Here is an 18,227-nt window from a genome sequence, read left to right on the forward strand (position 1 = left end):
CGATTTATAGTTGATCTACAAAACACCCTTACCTGGGGGAGGAAGACCAGAAAGATGCCATTGCTGTGTCTCCCGCTGCTTAGAAAACTGGCACCTTCGCCGGTTTGGCTCAGTGGATAGAGCACTGGCCTGCAGACTGAAGGGTCCTGGGTTCGATTCTGGTCAAGGGCACATGCCCAGGTTGTGGGCTCGATGGCCAGTGGGGGCGTGCAGGAGGCAGCCAATCAATGATTCTCTCTCATCACTGATGTTTCTATCTCTCCCTCTCCCTTCCTCTCTGAAATCAATAAAAAAATACATATTTTTTATAAAAACCTCAAAAAAAGAAAAGAAAACTGGCAACCAGCTACAGAGCTCCAAAGCCCCACACATCAAAGGACACAAACAGCGCAGGGGCTCAAGTTCAGTCACAGAGCGCCTGTCCTCACCCACTGAGACCAGGTTCCAGAAGTTCTCCAGCATCACGTCTCGGTACAGCTTCCTCTGGGACGGGTCCAGCCGCCCCAGCTCCTCCTCTGTGAAGACCACAGCCACGTCCTTGAACGTCACCGCCTCCTACAGCACCAAACACAGATGACCTCAGTCCATAACCAGTCTCACGGGAGAGGGGCAGCATTGAAAGAAGTTCTGTGTATCTTACAGCAATCCAGGGGAGAGTCTGGCCCAGGGGTATGTAAATCTGAAGTACAAGAAACCCCTGGATTTGCTTATTCTCCTTCGGTAACTGAATTTTGTTTGTCTGGCTGCTGCCTTCCAGGACAAACACTAAACTTTTCACTTCTTTATCAAACTCTTTCCAAATCACAGATGGACTTCCAAGGATCTTCCACTTTGCTCCGGGATTTTTTCCGTAAGCACTAAAGATTTCAACAAATGCACCTCACTGATATTCATTTTTTATTTAATTTAATTTATTGACTGATTGATTGATTGATTGATTGAATGATTAAGGTATTACATATGTGTTTTTACCTCCCATTGCCCCTCCCCACACACCCCTATACTCATTTTTGAACATTCCCGTAGGGGGGCCAGGGCTTGGGGGGCCAGGGCTTGGGGGGACACGGAGTTCAGGGTTTCCAGCGAGCAGGGGAGGGCTTTGTGGTTGGTTCTGATTCAGCCAGGGTCTTCCCGGCCACAGGTCAGCTCCACCTCGGGCCCCCACCCTGCACCCCACTGGTTGATTCTTATATGTGCCTTGACCGGGAATCAAACCCACAACCTTGGTGTATCAGGACGATGCTCTAACCCAATGGTCGGCAAACTGCGGCTCTCGAGCCACATGCGGCTCTTTGGTCCCTTGAGTTTTTAGCAAAGGCCAGCTTAGGAGTACCCTAATTAAGTTAATAACAATGTACCTACCTATATAGTTTAAGTTTAAAAAATTTGGCTCTCGAAAGAAATTTCAGTCATTGTACTGTTGCTATTTGGCTCTGTTGACTAATGAGTTTGCCGACCACTGCTCTAACCAACTGAACTACCTGGTCGGGGCCAACAAATGTGTTAAAATCATTAGTAATCTGATCAGTAAAATACAATTTATTTTGGTTATTTGCACTTACATGATAATTAATAAGTACATCACATTTTCATATGTTTACTGGTCATCTTTACTTTTTCTTTAGTACCTGCCTGTTAATGTTCTTTGCTCAGACTCTGATAGGGATTTTTTATCTTATGACTGTAAAATTTCTATTGGAGATTTAAGTTTTGTTACTTTATCATATGCTTTATAAATATTTCCACCCACATTTTACTATTAGTCTTATATAGCTTTGAATACAGCATGATTTTTCATCCTTTACTGACGTATTTGGCCAGGTAACTCTGCATTGTGGGGGCTGTCCTGGGTGTTGTAGGATGATTAGCAGAATCCTTACCTTCTACACATGAGATACCAGTAGCAGTCCTCAAGTTATGACACCAAAATGTGTCCAGGTGTTCACTGGAGGCAAAATTGCCCCTGATTAAGAATCACTGGTATACACTTTTGTCTTAATTTTTTATATGGAAACTGTGTTCGGCACTGGACTGCAGCATATCCAGGTGCAACAGATCAGAGAGAAGATGGAGCCACTGAAGAGTGAGCAGGGAGAGGCCATATTATTTGAGGTGTTTTCTACCCGCCAGCATGACCAGGCACCACACACACAGGGCTAAGTCTCTGATGGGGGAATTCTTTTCCCTTGTCTCTCTGACTTTATCCAAGTAAAATTCTAGGAGTCTTTTTGCATCAGTTGGATTTTCGTTTCCTGTGTAAATTTAAAAAAGTTTTGTGAAATTTTATAATCCTATTTCTTTGTAATAAAAGAACAGATGAGTCGTGGCTCAGTTGCTTAGAGTGTCATCCCATACACCAAAAGGTTGAGGGTTCGATTTTCAGTCAGGGCACATACCTACGTTGCGGGTTCAATCCCCGGTCAAGGCATGTATGGAGGCAACCTGTCGACGTTCCTCTCTCACATCAATGTTTCTCTCTCTCTCTCGTAGAAATTAACCTACACTAAAATAAAAAGTAGTGGTCATCTGACACATAAAAGGGCCCTGATTGCCTACTTTTCTCTTTAATCCTTCCAAAGAAACAGGATGTGTCTAATCATTGAGAAATGAGATGACAATTTAAAACCTAGACAGGCAAGCCCAACTCACCTTGAACTTGGCCATTCTGTCCTCCTCCTTCTCGGGAAGGGCTGAGTCTTAGGAAGGCACACCAGGGAAGAAGGAAAAAAACATTAGATTTGGGCCAAGGATATCACTAACCCATATGGCTGCTTTATATGAACTCCGCACACACACCCTGTGAACACACCCCACTGAGCCTGTGCCCTGATGAGCAGAGTGCAGACAGCGTTCCAGACACCTTCGGCCAAGAGCCCCCGCACAGTGAACAACCCGCCCAACCACACACGGTGGCCCTAATGCAAGTTCAAGCAGCCCTCAGGGGACGATTCTAATTCTGGGAGAGTGGACACTGAGGGTAGAGGACCCACGGCTGGCGTGGCTCGGGGGTTGAGCGTTGACCTATGAACCGGGAGGTCGTGGTTCAATTCCCAGTCAGGGCACTTGCCTGGGTTGCAAGCTCCATCCCCAGTGTGGGGTGTGCGGGAGGCGGCCGGTCGATGGTTCTCTCTCATCATTGATGTTTCTATCACTCTCTCCTTCTATCTTCCTCTCTGAAATCAATAAAATATGTATTTTAAAAATAAAAAATAAAATATATATTTGCACATATATTAAAAAAAGAAAAAAGAAAAAGAAAAGCAAGTAACATACAACCGGTCTCACAAATGGTTCCTGTCAGTGGAGCCTTCAGAGGTGGTTGTTCTGTCATGTGACTTTCATATGACCTCTGAAGTATGTTATTCTTTCTTGCTTTCGCATACTTAATTTGATGCCTTTGCAAAAATATTTAAGCGCAGACAATTTCTTCCTGTATAAAATATACATAAGAAAATGTGCTATTTAACCATTTTAGGTATATAGTTCATTAAGTGCATTCATATTGTTGTGCAATCATCACCACCATCCATCTGCAGGAATTGTTCACCATCCCAAACTGAAACGGCCATTAAACAATAATTCTCCACCTCTCCTCCCCTCAGCCCCTGCTCAACACTATTCTTTCTCTATGAATCTGACTGTACAATGACTGTTTTTTTAAAGCTAATAAGTCCTGCCCTGGCAGGTGTGGCTCAGTTGGCTGGAGCGCCGTCCTGTACACCAAAAGGCTGTGAGTTTGATCCCAGGTCGTGGCACACATGGGAGTTAAAGGATCAATGTTTCTCTCTCACATCAATGTTTCTCTCTTTCTCTCTCCCTCTCTCTAAAATAATAATTAAAAAAAAACACACAACACACCCCGAAAATAAAAAGCCTAAAAACAACATCATCCTTGGGTGAGGATTTAAAAAAATAAGCTATTAAGTCCTTTCCAAATTTACTTTGTTAACAGCAGGGTCTTGCCCTGGCGGTTTATCTCAGAGGATAGAGAGTCGGCCTGCGGACTGGGGGGTCCCGGGTCTGATTCCAGTCAAGGGCACATGCCCAGGTTGCAGACTCAATCCCCAGTAGCGGGTGTGCAGGAGGCAGCCAATCAATGACTCTCTCATCATTGATGTTTCTATCTCTCTCTCCCTCTCCCTTCCTCTCTGAAATCAATGAAAATATATTTTTAAAAAAACACACAAAAAGACAATAACAACAAAAAAACAGCAGGGTCTTAAAAAAACTACCATGGAGGTGAAGAGAAAGGAAAAACCTGTGATGCTGCAGGATTTATTTAACCATAAGCCTGGAGATCAATATGTCATTTAAAAGAACATGCTACAGTGATCAGAGTGTTGATAAAAACAACAAAAATGGCAATATTTAACATGAAATAAGCACCAAGGACATGGTAGGGTCCTTGAGAAGCATCTGGCATGCACTGCTGCATCAAGGTACCTGTGAAGAACCTACTGCTGTAGCAGGCGTGTGACCTTGCTCCAATCGCTGACCCCTCTGTGTCTATTCTGAGCTGTAATAAGAAAGTAACGGAATGTCAGGCACAGGATTCTTGTGGGGAATAAATGAGCTAATCATCCATGCAATACCCTTGGCACAGTACCTGGCATGGTAGGAAGTTCTCAGGAAGTGATGATGATGACCGCTGTTCTCATTTCACAGAGAAGGAATTTGAGGCGCAGGGAGGTCAAGAGGCAGGTGGGCCCTGAATCCAGATCTCACATCAGAGCCAGTTTTCTAGATCTTGTCTCTTCGTTGCTCCTTAAAGACAAAAATAAGCAGGTGGGAGTTTAAGGGCTCACGGGAAGAGACGTGAGGGCTTGAGAGCTTGGGATAAAGATCAGACAGAAACGGGAGAGGACCTGAAGCCGAAGAAGCTGCTTGAGGGAGAAGAGAACAGAGTTGTGAAGGGTGTAGGCTCTGGAATCAGACCGCTGGTGTTTGAATACTGGCATCTCCAACTTGTTAGCACTCGGTGCTGGCACAATGTGCTTCAATAAGGCAACAGTGACTTATACATGCCGCTGAAGGCAAATCCTCAGAGTGAAAAGGACTGTCCCAACAGAAATAAAACACAACTACCTGTGTCATTTAAATGTTTAGTGAACAGCCCTAACCGGTTTGGCTCAGTGGATAGAGCGTTGGCCTTCGAACTCAAGGGTCCCAGATTCGATCTGGTCAAGGGCATGTACCTTGATTGCGGGCACATCCCCAGTAGGGGGTGTGCAGAAGGCAGCTGATTGATGTTTCTCTCTCATCGATGTTTCTAACTCCCTGTCCCTCTCCCTTCCTCTCCGTAAAAAAATCAATAAAATATATTTTAAAAAATAATAAATGTTTAGTAAACATACTGACTTAGGGTGGTGAACTATAGAATTGTACACCTGAAACCTATATAATCTTATTAACCAATGTCACCTCAATAAATATTGGGGGTAATGATAATAATAACCACCACCTGTAAAACTGCATAGGAAGGTTAGTCAGTCTAAGTGACGACACAGGAGACATTTGGAACTGTGTCCGGCAGCTTAAACATTCAATAGAAGTTACCCACATGGCTGCTTTACAGGAAGGAGTCAGGGAACCCCTTCCTCGGGCAGCTGCCCCCGCACACAGCCCGATGAGCAGACATCACTCAGCCCTTCCTCCCGGAGCCCTGCACAGTGAGTGTCCCGCCCAACCACGCACGGGGCCCTAACACAAGTTCTCCTGTAGCTCTCAGGAAGAATCTGATTCGAGATTGAGAGTAAAATGCCCAGGTTAAGAGGTCATCATTAGCTAATCACTGTTTAAGTGTTTATTAGTTCATCATTATTAGTCATCTGATTTCAGACAGAAGGACCCTGGTATGGTAAGGGGAACGTAAACCTTTCCCATCTTGGAAGAAATGCCCTTGGACTTTGTCACTCTCTTTGCTCCGGCCTCTAGTTGCCTGGTGACTTCTGCTCAGTGAGAGTGCTTTGCAGGGAGACCTTTCCGTTACCTCTGGGGGGTGGGGGGGGCTAATTAGTAGGTCAACTCTCTCCCTTGTGAGTGCTTACTTGGCCGTCATGTCCCAAGCACCTGAAACAGCACCCGTGACAGAGTAACTGCTCGGCAGACACTCAGAGCCAGCGTCAGTGCCTGCCATCGGGCAGAGGCATGTGGAGAGACTGGTCCAAGGATTGAGCTGTAGAATCTGAGGCTGATCCCAGCTGCGAGGATTTGGAGAGCAGGGGTTCTTTTTCTAAGGTTATCCTCTAGGTCAGCAGTCGCCAACCTTTCGGACCTCACGGACCACCAGAGTTCCGCAGACCACCGGTTGGCGACCTCTGCTCTAGGTCTTTCACAATATTTGCTGTCCTTGGGCAAGATCGAGGTCACCTTTGGAAGGAAAAGAGCCTCTGGATTTTTAAAAATGCCATTTTAGGAAGGTGCTTTCTGTTCTTCAGAGTCAATGCCTTCATGGAATCCTGTTCCAAATTCACAGAATGTGTCCATCAAAATATCGAGAACAAGTGTTTCATTGCCTGCATAATTCTTCATTAAATAAATATGTTTGTTAACTCAACAAACACTTGTGTGGAAACCTTATTAAGAGGCTACAGTTACCCGGTCTCCCCTTGCTCACAGTCTAGTGGTGAGGAAACCAGCACTTGTGCTACACGTGGCAAGTAGCAGAGTAGTGACCAGGGTCCTCTGGAAGCACAGGGTCACACCTCAAGGCCCACACTTGATTGGAGGGGGTTCTACGTACAGGTGGCTTGGTCTGAGCCCTGGGGATGACTGAGCTCTATTAGCCAAAGAGAAACAGAACCCCTGAAAGACTGCAAGAGAACAAATGTGACAATGTAAGTGAGGACAAACAGGAGGCAGAAGGTGGCAGGAATGCAGGGTTCTAACCAGGACGATGTGAACGTCCCAGCGACTGCCACAGGTCAGCAGGAAAGCAGCAAGGGCCTTGAGGAAGGGAGAGTAAGATTCCTTTCGTGTTGGAAACAGATCACTCTCCCAGCAGACAGGAGGTCTGAGGGGGAAGAGGCTGGGGCCAGGGAGACTGTTAGGAGCCAGCTCATCAAGAATCCCTTCCGTGCTCACTTCGGCAGCACATAAACTAACATCGAAATAAGACAGAGAGGATCAGCATGGCCCCTGCCCAAGGATGACACTCAAATTCGTGGAGCGTTCCGTATTTATGAACATTGCCAGTTTTATGAACGTAGGCTCAAACGAAGATCTGCTTTAGAAGGAAAGGACTGGAACAGCACAGAGCAAGGCTGTTCATTCATGGAGGAACCGTGTTTGGATGGAGAGTACACACCTGTTAAATAGAATACCTCAACTTGGTTTCTTCTGGAGAGAAATAATAGTTTTAAGATTTTTGTTTTTGTTTTTTACCTAATTACCTGAAGCAAATACCAAAGGCTGATGTCTGTTATGCAGCAAAGGGTTATTAGTATGATATGTTTTTCAATGTTTTTTCTTATCAGTTATTTTGCATTTAAAGTAAAAATTGTAAATGTTTGAAATAAATAATATCTAAAAATAAAGAATCACTTCCTTCAAAATTCAAAGCAGGCAAAGACCTTGATCTCTTGGAGCTGATATTAAAATGGAGTACCAGGGTAATAAAAATCCAATAATGCAGGGAGAGATACTTTGGAGAACAATAAGGCCGGATGGGAGGGAGAAGGAGGGGCTGTTACGGAATAAGCTTTTGTCATGAAACACTTCTCTTCCATTTCAGGAGAGACCTCAACCAAAGGGGAAAGAGCCTCCTGATATCTGACATCTGAAGGAGGTGTAATTTGGCCAGAGGGAAACAGCCAATATTTTTGTGAAAAATGCAAAGTCTGTCCTTTCTACCAATACTTCTCAAATTGTAATGGCCCATGAGCCTGGAGACCCATGAAGATACAGCTGCCGATGTCTCACCCCCAACAATTCTAAACCTGAAGGTCAAGGATAGGGACTCATAATCTACAGTTCTAAAACTATCCCAGGTGATGTTGATGCTGCTGATGTCTGGATCACACTTGGAGTAAAATCAATCAAAACCAGCCCTCTAGATACTTTCAGAGAGACTTTGAGCTTTTTACCTCCAACTTTTCTTCTGACCCCAACAGCCTGCCCTATTGCCCAAAGACAATAACATTAAAGAAAGAGAAACACACATTACAAGCTTCTCTTTCCCTCTGATCCTAATAAGCAAGATTAGAATCAAGGTTTGTTAGAATCAGAGGGAGTGCCAAAATCAACTCTAACCCCCTAATTTTACCCACAAGGCAACCTGGGACATTCACAAAATACTCCCAATAATAATTACAGGAGCGGTCATTTACAGGCCCAACTGGTTTGGCTCAGTGGATAGTGTGTTAGCCTGCAGACTGAAGGGTGTTGGGTTCGATTCTGGTCAAGGGCACATGCCTAGGTTTCAGGCTCAATCCCCAGTAGGGGGCATGCAGGAGGCAGCCGATCAATAATTCTCTCTCATCATTGATGTTTCTATCTCTCTCTCCTTCTCCCTTCCTCTCTGAAATCAATAAAAATATATTTAAATATATAAATAAATGTTTCTAGTAGACACGTTGACTTAAGGTGGTGAACACACAGTACAATATACAGATGATGTACTATAGAATTGTACACCTGAAACCTATATAATTTTATTAACCAATGTCACCTCAATAAATTCAATAAAAAGAAATGTAAAAAGTCAGCTTAATATTAACAATACATTTTATTTAACCCAATATATCTAAAGTATTAACCATTTCAACTTTTAATCAATATAAAAATTGAGATAATTTATATTCTTTTTTCATACTAAGTCTTTGAAATCCGTTGTGTGCCTTAATTAGCACTAGCCACAGTTCAAGTGCTCAATAGTCATAGGTGGCTAATGGTTACTAGATTAGATAGTGCAGACGTACACCTTTTAAAGGCTTAGAGATCACATAATCATCACCCAGGGACTCCCTAAGTTCAAAAGGCAGCAAATTAGTTTTAGGTTTAAACAATGGTTATTACAGAAGCTTTTTATTTTTGTTCAACTGTATGACAGAACTGAAGTATCAGAGCAGAAGGTGGGGGAGAAAAGAATACCTTCCAACATCTTTTTGCCTTTTCATTGATTTGCTACATCTTTCATGTTGTATACTCATCTGTGATAGACAAAGGACCACAGCTAGTCTGTAATACATGGAGGATTCACTACGTGCCAGGCACTATTTCAAGCACTTGACATATTAGCTCTCATTTAATCTTCACAAAAGCTTCAAGAGGAAGGTATTGATATTGCCCCTACTTGACAGGTAAGAAAATGGAGGAACAGAGAAGTTAAGTAACTTGCCCAGTTACTATGCACAGAGTCCTAGAGCTAGGTTTCAAACCCAACTGCTGAGGTTTGATTTGGCTCTTTCCCCTGATGACTGTGCCTCCAGGTCATTTATTCAACAGTCTGTGCCCAATTCTCCATTTCAATATGAGATTAACAGACCAGCCAGCATGGCTATGTGGTTGAGTGACAACCTATGACAGGAGGTCACAGTTCTATTCCCGGTCAGGGCACTTGCCCAGTTTGCAGGCTCGATCCCCAGTGCGGGGCGTGCGGGAGGCAGCCAATCAATGATTCTCTCTCATCATTGATGTTGCTATCTCTCACTCCCTCTCCCTTCCTCTCTGAAATCAATACAAATATATTTTTTAAAATATGAGATTAATAATAGCGCTATTATTAAAAAAACTAGAGGCCGGGTGCAGGAAATTCGTGCATGGAGGGAGTGTCCCTCAGCCTAGCCTGCACCCTCTCCAATCTGGGACCCCTGCTCACCTGCCTGCCTCCCTGATTGCCCCTAACCACTTCTGCCTGCCAGCCTGATCACCCCCTAACCACTCCCCTGACAGCCTGATTGATGCCTAACTGCTCCCCTGCCAGCCTGATTGCCCCTAACTGCCCTCCCCTGCAGGCCTGGTCACCCCTAACTGCCCTCCCCTGCAGGCCTGGTCACCCCTAACTGCCCTCCCCTGCCGGCCTGGTCACCCCTAACTGCCCTCCCCTACAGGCCTGGGTCCCCCCCAACTGCCCTTCCCTGCAGGCCCAGTCGCCCCCAACTTCCCTCCTCTGCCAGCCTGGTCACCCCTAACTGCCCTCCCCTGCAGGCTTGATCGCCCCCAACTGCCCTCCCTTGCAGGCCTGGTCCCTCCCAACTGCCCTCCCCTGCTGGCCATCTTGTGGCGGCCATCTTGTGTCCACATGGGGGCAGCCATCTTGTGTGTTGGAGTGACGGTCAATTTGCATATTACTCTTTTATTAGATAGGATAAATGAGTTAGGACATGGAAAGCATTAGAAATTCTCTGAGTCATAGGTGCCCAACATAAGTAAACTATTCTCATCATCTCCATTATGATCCCCATGCAATAAACAAAAAATGGAACATTAACACTGATTTCAAAAAATTGAACATTAAACTAATTTGTCTCTAAGGAAATTTGTTTTGTACATAAGTGTACATCAACTTTCAAATACTCTGAGAAAGTTTGTGGATTCTACAGCCTACCAAAAGTATCTTTCTTTTCCGTCTCTAATCCCAGGCTGTGGCACCCTTTTGGACAGCTACGTGAATCATACTTACTCCCTGCCGACCTCATGCTGGGTACTCTGAGGAGACTATGAGAAGGTCCATAAAACAGAGGTCCCTGCAGCCTAACAGGAGAGCGAGAAAAAAGAAACCGAGTGTTATATGCCAGCAGCAAGAGCAGCTCCTGCCCTAACTGATTTGGCTCAGTGGTAGAGCATCGACCTGCGGACTCAAGGGTCCCAGGTTCGATTCCGGTCAAGGGCATGTACCTTGGTTGCAGGCACATCCCCAGTAGGGAGTGTGCAGGAGGCAGCTGATCGATGTGTCTCTCTCATTGATGTTTCTAACTCTCTATCCCTCTCCCTTCCTCTCTGTAAAAAATTAATAAAATGTATTTTTAAAAAAAAAGAGCAGCTCCTAAGGACCAAAGAAAATGCATCATCTTCCTTCTCCAACAGCAACTCTTTCCAACTTTCTCATATAGGTAACATTCTCCTAGTTGCAAAGAGTGAAAGCCTAGAGCTGCAGTTAGCATCTCTGATATGGGTTGAATGCCCCAAAAACTCATCTCTTGAAGCCCTAATCCCCAGTACCTCGGAATGTGACTGTATTTGGAGACGGGGCATTTAAAGAGGCGATTAAGTTAAAAGAAGAACATTATGCTGGGACCTAATCCAATTTGACCGCTGCCCCTGTAACAGGAGATTTGGACACAGAGGGACAGGAGGGGCATGCACACAAAGGAAAGACCATGTGAGAGCACAGTAAGAAGGCGGCCATGTGTAAGCCAAGGAAAGAGGCTTCAGAAGAAACTAAACCTGCTGACATCTTTTTTTTTTTTAAATATACTTTTATTGATTTCAGAGAGGAAGGGAGAAGGAGAGAGATAGAAACATCAATGATGAAAGAGAATTAGTGATTGGCTGCCCCCTGCACGCCCCACACTGGGGATCAAGCCTGCAACCTAGGCATGTGCCCTGACCAGGAATCGAGCTGTGACCTCTTGGTTCATAGATCAACACTCAACCACTGAGCCACGCCAGCCAGTCTAAACCTGTTGACATCTTGATCTTGGACTTCCAGCTCCAAAACTGTGAGAAAACAAATTTCTGTTGGGTAAACCACCCAATCTTTGATATTTTGTTACAGGAGTTCTAGCAAACTAATACAATCTCTCCTCCCTTGGTCATCAGATATAAACAATTTATGATAATTAGTTTTTAAGTCCTTCTGAGTTAACATTGGGGTTTGCTTTAAAACACTCAAGGGGGGAACCAAGATGGTGGCGTAGGTAACCAATGATACTTGCTGCCTCCCATTACCACATCAAAATTACAACTAAACCACAGAACAACCACCATTCAGAAACACTGGAAATCTGGCTGAATGGAAGTCCTACAACTAGAAAATTAAAGAAGAAAGCACTGGTAGGAGAGGCAGACGCATGGATGGGCTGGTCCAACATCAACGTGTGGTATGTTTTTAATCCAAAGAAAGGCATGTTTTGGCTCAGGAGGTCTCCCATGAGGAACAAGAGGTCCCAGCCACACACGAGGCCCCCACTGCTGAGAAGTCAAGTCCCCATAACTTCAGGCTATAAAAACTAGCAGAGATTGTGGCTGAGTGACATGAAGGCTGCTGGAGTCCTAGACGGTTCCTCTTAAGGGGCCAGTGCATGAACTTACTTGGACTCACTCCCTCTGAGCTCCAGCACTGGAGCAGCAGCTTTAAAGAATACAGGGACATATGGGAAGGAAATAAATTGTCTGGCATCTGGGCAAGAACTGGGGGACAGCTTTCTCCCAGACTAAAGTGCTGGGACCTCGCCCCCACAGAGCTGACTGGTAGGCACCATATCTGAGTCTCCATCAACTTGGCCCACATTGTTCACTCTGCCCTAGTGATTCCCTGAGTTCCTGCCCCACCCAATTTGCAGCCCCGCCCAAGTTGTTTGCAGTATCTTTTCCATATTTATGGCCTGTTTCGGCTCAGGCTTCAGGCTTATACAAAATCTCTCAAACAAGCAGCAGCTGGACTCAATGTGTCCCATACTTCTCAATAAATAGTCCTAGGCCCAACACAAGCAGCAGCTTAGCCTTGCTTGGGGACCTCCTAGCTCAGTAGTCGGCAAACTGCGGCTCGCGAGCCACATGCGGTTCTTTGGCCCCTTGAGTTTTTAGCAAAGGCCAGCTTAGGAGTACCCTAATTAAGTTAATAACAATGTACCTACCTATATAGTTTAAATTTTAAAAATTTGGCTCTCAAAAGAAATTTCTATCGTTGTACTGTTGATATTTGGCTCTGTTGACTAATGAGTTTGCCAACCACTGTTCTAGCTCAACGCAAGTAGCAGCCATCTGAAGATGGCTCTGTAGCTCATGCTGGGTGGGTCCAGGCAGGACACAGGCAGTGGCTGACTTCACACTTCTCAGGAGGCCCAAAAGCCAGTGCACCCGGTGGACAGCTTCAGACCACACCAGATTACAAATCTACCACATCCATGAGTAACCCACTCAAGGGGCAGACCAAAGCCCCAATGAAGTAAGTCCTGCTCCACAGGGGTGTCTCCTGAATAGCAGCTCTTCCACTGTAGTCACAGCTGGTCCTCACACCCAATTGGCCTGGGGGTCAATTCCCCCCAGTGATGCCAACAGCAATCAAGGCTCAACTACAACAAGACAGCACACACAGCCCACACAGAGGCACACTTAAGAGTGCTCAGCTCAGGTGACTGGAGAGGCTTAGCCACTGGGCCCTATAGGACACCTACTACACAAGGCCACTCTACCAACTCCAGGATACAGAGCAACTCTATCTAATACATAGAAATGAACACATGGGAACAGCCAAAATGCAGGACAAAGAAACATGTCACAAATGAAAGAACAGAAGAAATCTCCAGAGAACTAAATGAAAAGGAAGCAAGCAAATTACTAGATACAGAGTTCAAAACATGGTTATAAGGATGCTCAAGGAACTTAATGAGAGCTTCAAAGATCTTAGTGAGAATGTTAAGAAACTTAGTGAGAATATAAAGAAAATTAATGAGCCGAAACCGGTTTGGCTCAGTGGATAGAGCGTCGGCCTGCGGACTGAAAGGTCCCAGGTTCAATTCCGGTCAAGGGCATGTACCTGGGTTGTGGGCACATCCCCAGTGGGAGGTGTGCAGGAGGCAGCTGATCGATGTTTCTCTCTCATCGATGTTTCTAACTCTCTATCCCTCTCCCTTCCTCTCTGTAAAATATCAATAAAATATATTTTAAAAAAAATAAAATAAAAAAATAAAGGAAATTAATGAGAACATCAAAGACATGAAAAAGGACCAGTCAGAAATGAAGGACATACTAACTGAAATGAAGAATAATTTACAGGGATTGAACAGTAGAATAGAGGATGCAGAGGATAAAATCAGTGACTTGGAATATGAGAAAGTAAAAAACACCCCATCAGAAGAGCAAAAAGAAAAAAGAATCCAAAAATATGAAGACAGTGTAAGGAGCCTCTGGGACAACTTTAAGCGTACCAATATTTGCATCATGAAGGTGCCAGAAGGAGAAAAGAGGGAGCAAGAAATTGAAGACCTATTTGAAAAAATAATGACAGAAAACTTCCCTACCTGGGTGAAAGAAATAGATATACAAGTCCAGGAAGCACAGAGTCCCAAACAAGATGAACCCAAAATGGCCCCACCAAGACACATCATAATTTAAACGCCAAAGGTTAAAGACAAAGAACGAATCTTAAAAATAGTAAGAGAGCCCTACCGGTGTGGGTCAGTGGTTGAGCATCCACCTATGAACTAGGAGTTAGAATCTGGGTCAGGGCACATCCCCAGGTTGTGGGCTTGATCCCCAATGGGGGGCATCCAGGAGGCAGCCAATTGATGTTTTTCTCTCATCATTTATGTTTCTATCTCTCTCTCCCTATCCCTTACTCTCTGAAATTAAATAAAATATATATTAAAAAAAAACAAACACACACACACACACACCAAGAGAAAAGCAGTCAGTTACCTACAGGGGAGCGCCCATATGACTGTCAACTGATTTATCAACAGAAACTCTGCAGGCCAGAAGGGAGTGGCAAGAAATAGTCAAAGCGAAGAAAAGCCAGGACCTACAATGAAGATTACCCAGCAAAGCTATCATTCAGAATTAAAGGTCAGATAAAGAGCTTCACAGACAAGAAAAAGCTAAAGGAGTTCATCACCACCAAACCAGTATTATAAGAAATGTTAAAGGTCTTCTTTAGGAAGAAGAAAAATATGACAAATAAAATGGCAATAAATACATATCTATCCACAATTGAACCTAAAAATCAAAACAAACAAACAAGGAATCTAATGAACAAAATAAACTGATGAATAAAATAATATCAGAGGCATGGAAACATGAAACAGACTGACGGAAGAATCTCAGAGGGAAGGGGGGAGGGGGTGGGAAGAGATTAACCAAAGAGCTTATATGCATACTAGAGTCCCAGTGCATAAACTTCATGCGTGGGGGGGGGGGCGTGGGGGCTCAGCCTGGCCTGCACTCTCTTCAATCTGGGACCCCTCGAGGGATGTCCAACAGCCTCTCGCAATCCGGGACCGCTGGCTCCTAACCGCTTGCCTGCCTGCCTGATCGCCCCTAACTGCTCCCCTGCTGGCCTGATCACCGCTAACCTCCTCTGCCTCGCCACACACCCAGGACCTGGGCTTCCCTCCCTCTGGCTGTCGCAGGCACCCAGGACCCAGGACGGCTTTGCCTGGGCAGGCCGCAGCTGCAGGGGACCGTGGGTGGGCGGCTTCGCCTGGGCCCCAGCTGCAGGCGCCCGGCACCACAGGGCGGGCAGCTTGTCCCTCTCCCAGGCCACAGGCACAGGTGCAGCCCCTGGCGCCCGGGACCGCGGGGCGTACAGCTTGTCCCTCTCCCGGGCCGCAGGTGCAGGAGCAGCCACTGGCACCCGGGACCGTGGAGCGGGCAGCTTGTCCTTCTCCTGGGCTACAGCCTGGCTGGTCCCCATTCCTCTCTCGCAAGCTCATTTGTGCCTGGCTGGTCCCCATTCCTCTCTTCCCAGTGTTGAGTGTCTGAGCAGTTAAGGCATGACTTGCATATTAGCTCTTTATTATGTAGGATATGCATTACCCATGGACACAGACAATAGGGTAGTTAAGGCCTGGAGTGGGGTGGGAATTGGGTGGAGGGGGACAATGGAGGGGACATCTATAATACTTTCAACAATCAAGTTATATATATATATAAAAAAAAACTAAAACACTCAAGGGGAAAAATGTGTACCTGGGAAGAAGAAAAAGCAACAAGATTAGCAAGGATTGAAGCAGGTTATATAGTTCATTTTACTATACTTTGAATATGTTTGGAAATTTTCACAGTAAAGAGTTAAAGGGGGTAACTATGAATAGTGTGATAAATGTCATAAAACAAATACACATTTTAGAACTACTAAGGAGAAATACATTAAAAATTTAACAATCGTCTATATCTTAGTATTATGGATAAATCTTAATGTTTTTCTTTGTTTATATATTTTCTGAATTCACTATGAGAGTGCACTTACACTATAATTAGAATATGGGCTATAATTATTATTCCAAATAAAATTAAATGCTTTCAAAAATTTATAACCTACTTTCAAAATCCTCTACAATAAAATTCCTACCTTCCTCCACAATTTGATCCCAAATGACTCCTCTGCAGCCAGTTTCCTATGGTTGCATATTTCTGTAGATTGTTTTTTTCTATTTTGTTTCCTAATTCCAATTATGGGATTTTAAGCTGTGGGACCAAGAATATCCAAAGATATAAGAAGCACAAGCCCTAGGTGCAAATCCCACTGCTCTTACTAGCAGCGTGACAGATAAGTAACTGCTCTCTCTCTCCATTTCCTCATCTGTAAAGTAATAACAGTATTCACTTCATAGGGCCTTGTGAAGACTAACTGTGTTAATTTTTATAAAACCCTCAGAATGATACTTAGCACTCAATGTTTAACTACTATGTCCAGTACTCATGCGGCACACGTGTTCTACATGTCACAGTTATTTAAACAATAACCGAACACCTCCGTAACAGAAACATCTACGAATGATTAAAATACCTTCTTCCATTCAGAACAGAAAAGGAAGAGGATGCTCAATCCTGTCGCGGTGGAACTCCGCTGCCAGGAGCCCTGGGCTCACTCCCCTCCAGTCTACAGGCCCCTCTCGGAAGTCAGGGCAGGGGCGGGAAGGAGGCGGCAGACACCTCGATCCTGCCTGATCCTGGAAAAATCAGAGGATATCCGTGACTCGCTCCTTAAAGAACGGGTCATAAGTAGCACACGCATCGCCTCCTTTTCTGCGGGGATCAGAACGAGCTAGTGGCCGTTGGAGGAATTCCAGAGAAAGGGCTATTTTTCTGATTATTACAATACTAATATTAACAGCTAACACCTTGCCAGACAGACGCATGAGCTGTTCAAAACATTTCACTTGCACTATGCCATTAGTTCTCAAAACAAATGTATAAGGCTCGTACTATATCGAAGGGAAACTGAGGCACCGAGAAATTAAAGCTCTCATCCAATGTTTGTGGCTAGAAAGTGACAGAGTGTGGAAGGGGTGGGAAAGGCGGGGTAGCCCGGGAGACACTCAAACCCTGCGGGATCCCGGTCCTCCCCTAACCCGGGTACTCGCGAAACGCCCCCAAAGCAGGGGCCCAGTCCAGGGGAAGGCAAGCGGCAGCCCCGCCCCTCAAGTCCGCTCTCGGCCTCTGACCGCGGCTTTTCCTCCCTGTGACCGAGGGCCGGGCGGCTGATCCTGTGATTAGGTCAGAAAAGAGGCTGCGGGATCCGGGGCTCACTCACCTCCGGGAGAAACCGAGGCCACGAGCTCAGCCTTCTGCAGCGGAAGTGCCTCCGACTTCGCGGAGCTCACGGACTACATTTCCCAGCATCCCTGCTGCCCCGCCCCCTTGGGGCGATAGGGCAGGCTCCAACACCGGCGGCCTGATTCAAATTCCCAGAAAGAAGCTGGATTCATAACCTCACCCTCTGGTAACCCAAATGCCTCCATACATGCATAACACTTGATTAAACCTCCCTATTTCCCCGCCAGAGCAAGGAACATGTCTGCGCTTTCCAAGAGCGGAAGTGCTCCAATCACAGGAGGCATTTGGCCTACACATCCCAGAATCTTCTTTAGGGCCGAGCTTCCCACCAGCTGAAATTTTCTTTTCTTAAAAAAAAAGAAAAAAGTATTAAATGTATTTTTATTGATTCCAGAGAGGGAGAGGAAGAGAGAGAGAGGGAGAAACATCAATGATGAGAGAAAATCATTGATTGGCACTCACCCCTGGAGATGGAGTCCACAACCTCTGACCTGGAATTGAACCCATGACCTTCCTTTCACAGGGCAAAGCTCTAACCACTGAAAAACACGGGCCAAGGCTGCCACAAATTCTTTTTATTTTTAAAAATCTTTATTGTTGCCCTAGCTGGTTTGTCTCAATGGATAGAGCGTTGGCCTGTGGACGGAAGTGTCCCAGTTTGATTCTAATCAAGGGCACATACCTGGGTTGCAGGCTGGATCCCTGGTCCTGGTCAGGTTGTGTGCAGGAGACAACCAATTGATACGAGACATTGATGTTTCTCTTTGTGTGTCTCTCCCCCTCCTTTC

General features: G+C 45.2%; 1 protein-coding gene across 3 annotated transcripts in view; it reads right to left on the minus strand.

Annotated features, from left to right (window-relative positions):
- The window catches only part of ZNF45 (zinc finger protein 45), a 31,202-nt gene extending 13,727 nt beyond the window's left edge, over nt 1-17,475 (minus strand). Inside the window, exons 1-8 of one of the 3 annotated variants that reach the window (XM_080643715.1) lie at nt 17,417-17,475; nt 16,670-16,832; nt 4,607-4,764; nt 4,444-4,516; nt 3,274-3,430; nt 3,068-3,173; nt 2,650-2,696; nt 429-555 (exon numbers count right to left, since the gene is read on the minus strand). In XM_080643715.1, the coding sequence (XP_080499841.1) occupies nt 429-555; nt 2,650-2,696; nt 3,068-3,137 (244 nt within the window). In that variant the 5' untranslated portion in view covers nt 3,138-3,173; nt 3,274-3,430; nt 4,444-4,516; ... (1 more) ...; nt 16,670-16,832; nt 17,417-17,475. The remainder of the gene's footprint in view (nt 1-428; nt 556-2,649; nt 2,697-3,067; nt 3,174-3,273; nt 3,431-4,443; nt 4,517-4,606; nt 4,765-16,669; nt 16,833-17,416) is intronic. The other 2 variants (XM_080643717.1, XM_080643716.1) reach the window with 2 other exon arrangements.
- Between the last annotated feature and the right edge of the window lie 752 nt (nt 17,476-18,227).

This window comes from Plecotus auritus (genome assembly GCF_963455305.1).
Source record: "Plecotus auritus genome assembly, chromosome: 10".
NCBI classification, from domain to species: domain Eukaryota; kingdom Metazoa; phylum Chordata; class Mammalia; order Chiroptera; family Vespertilionidae; genus Plecotus; species Plecotus auritus.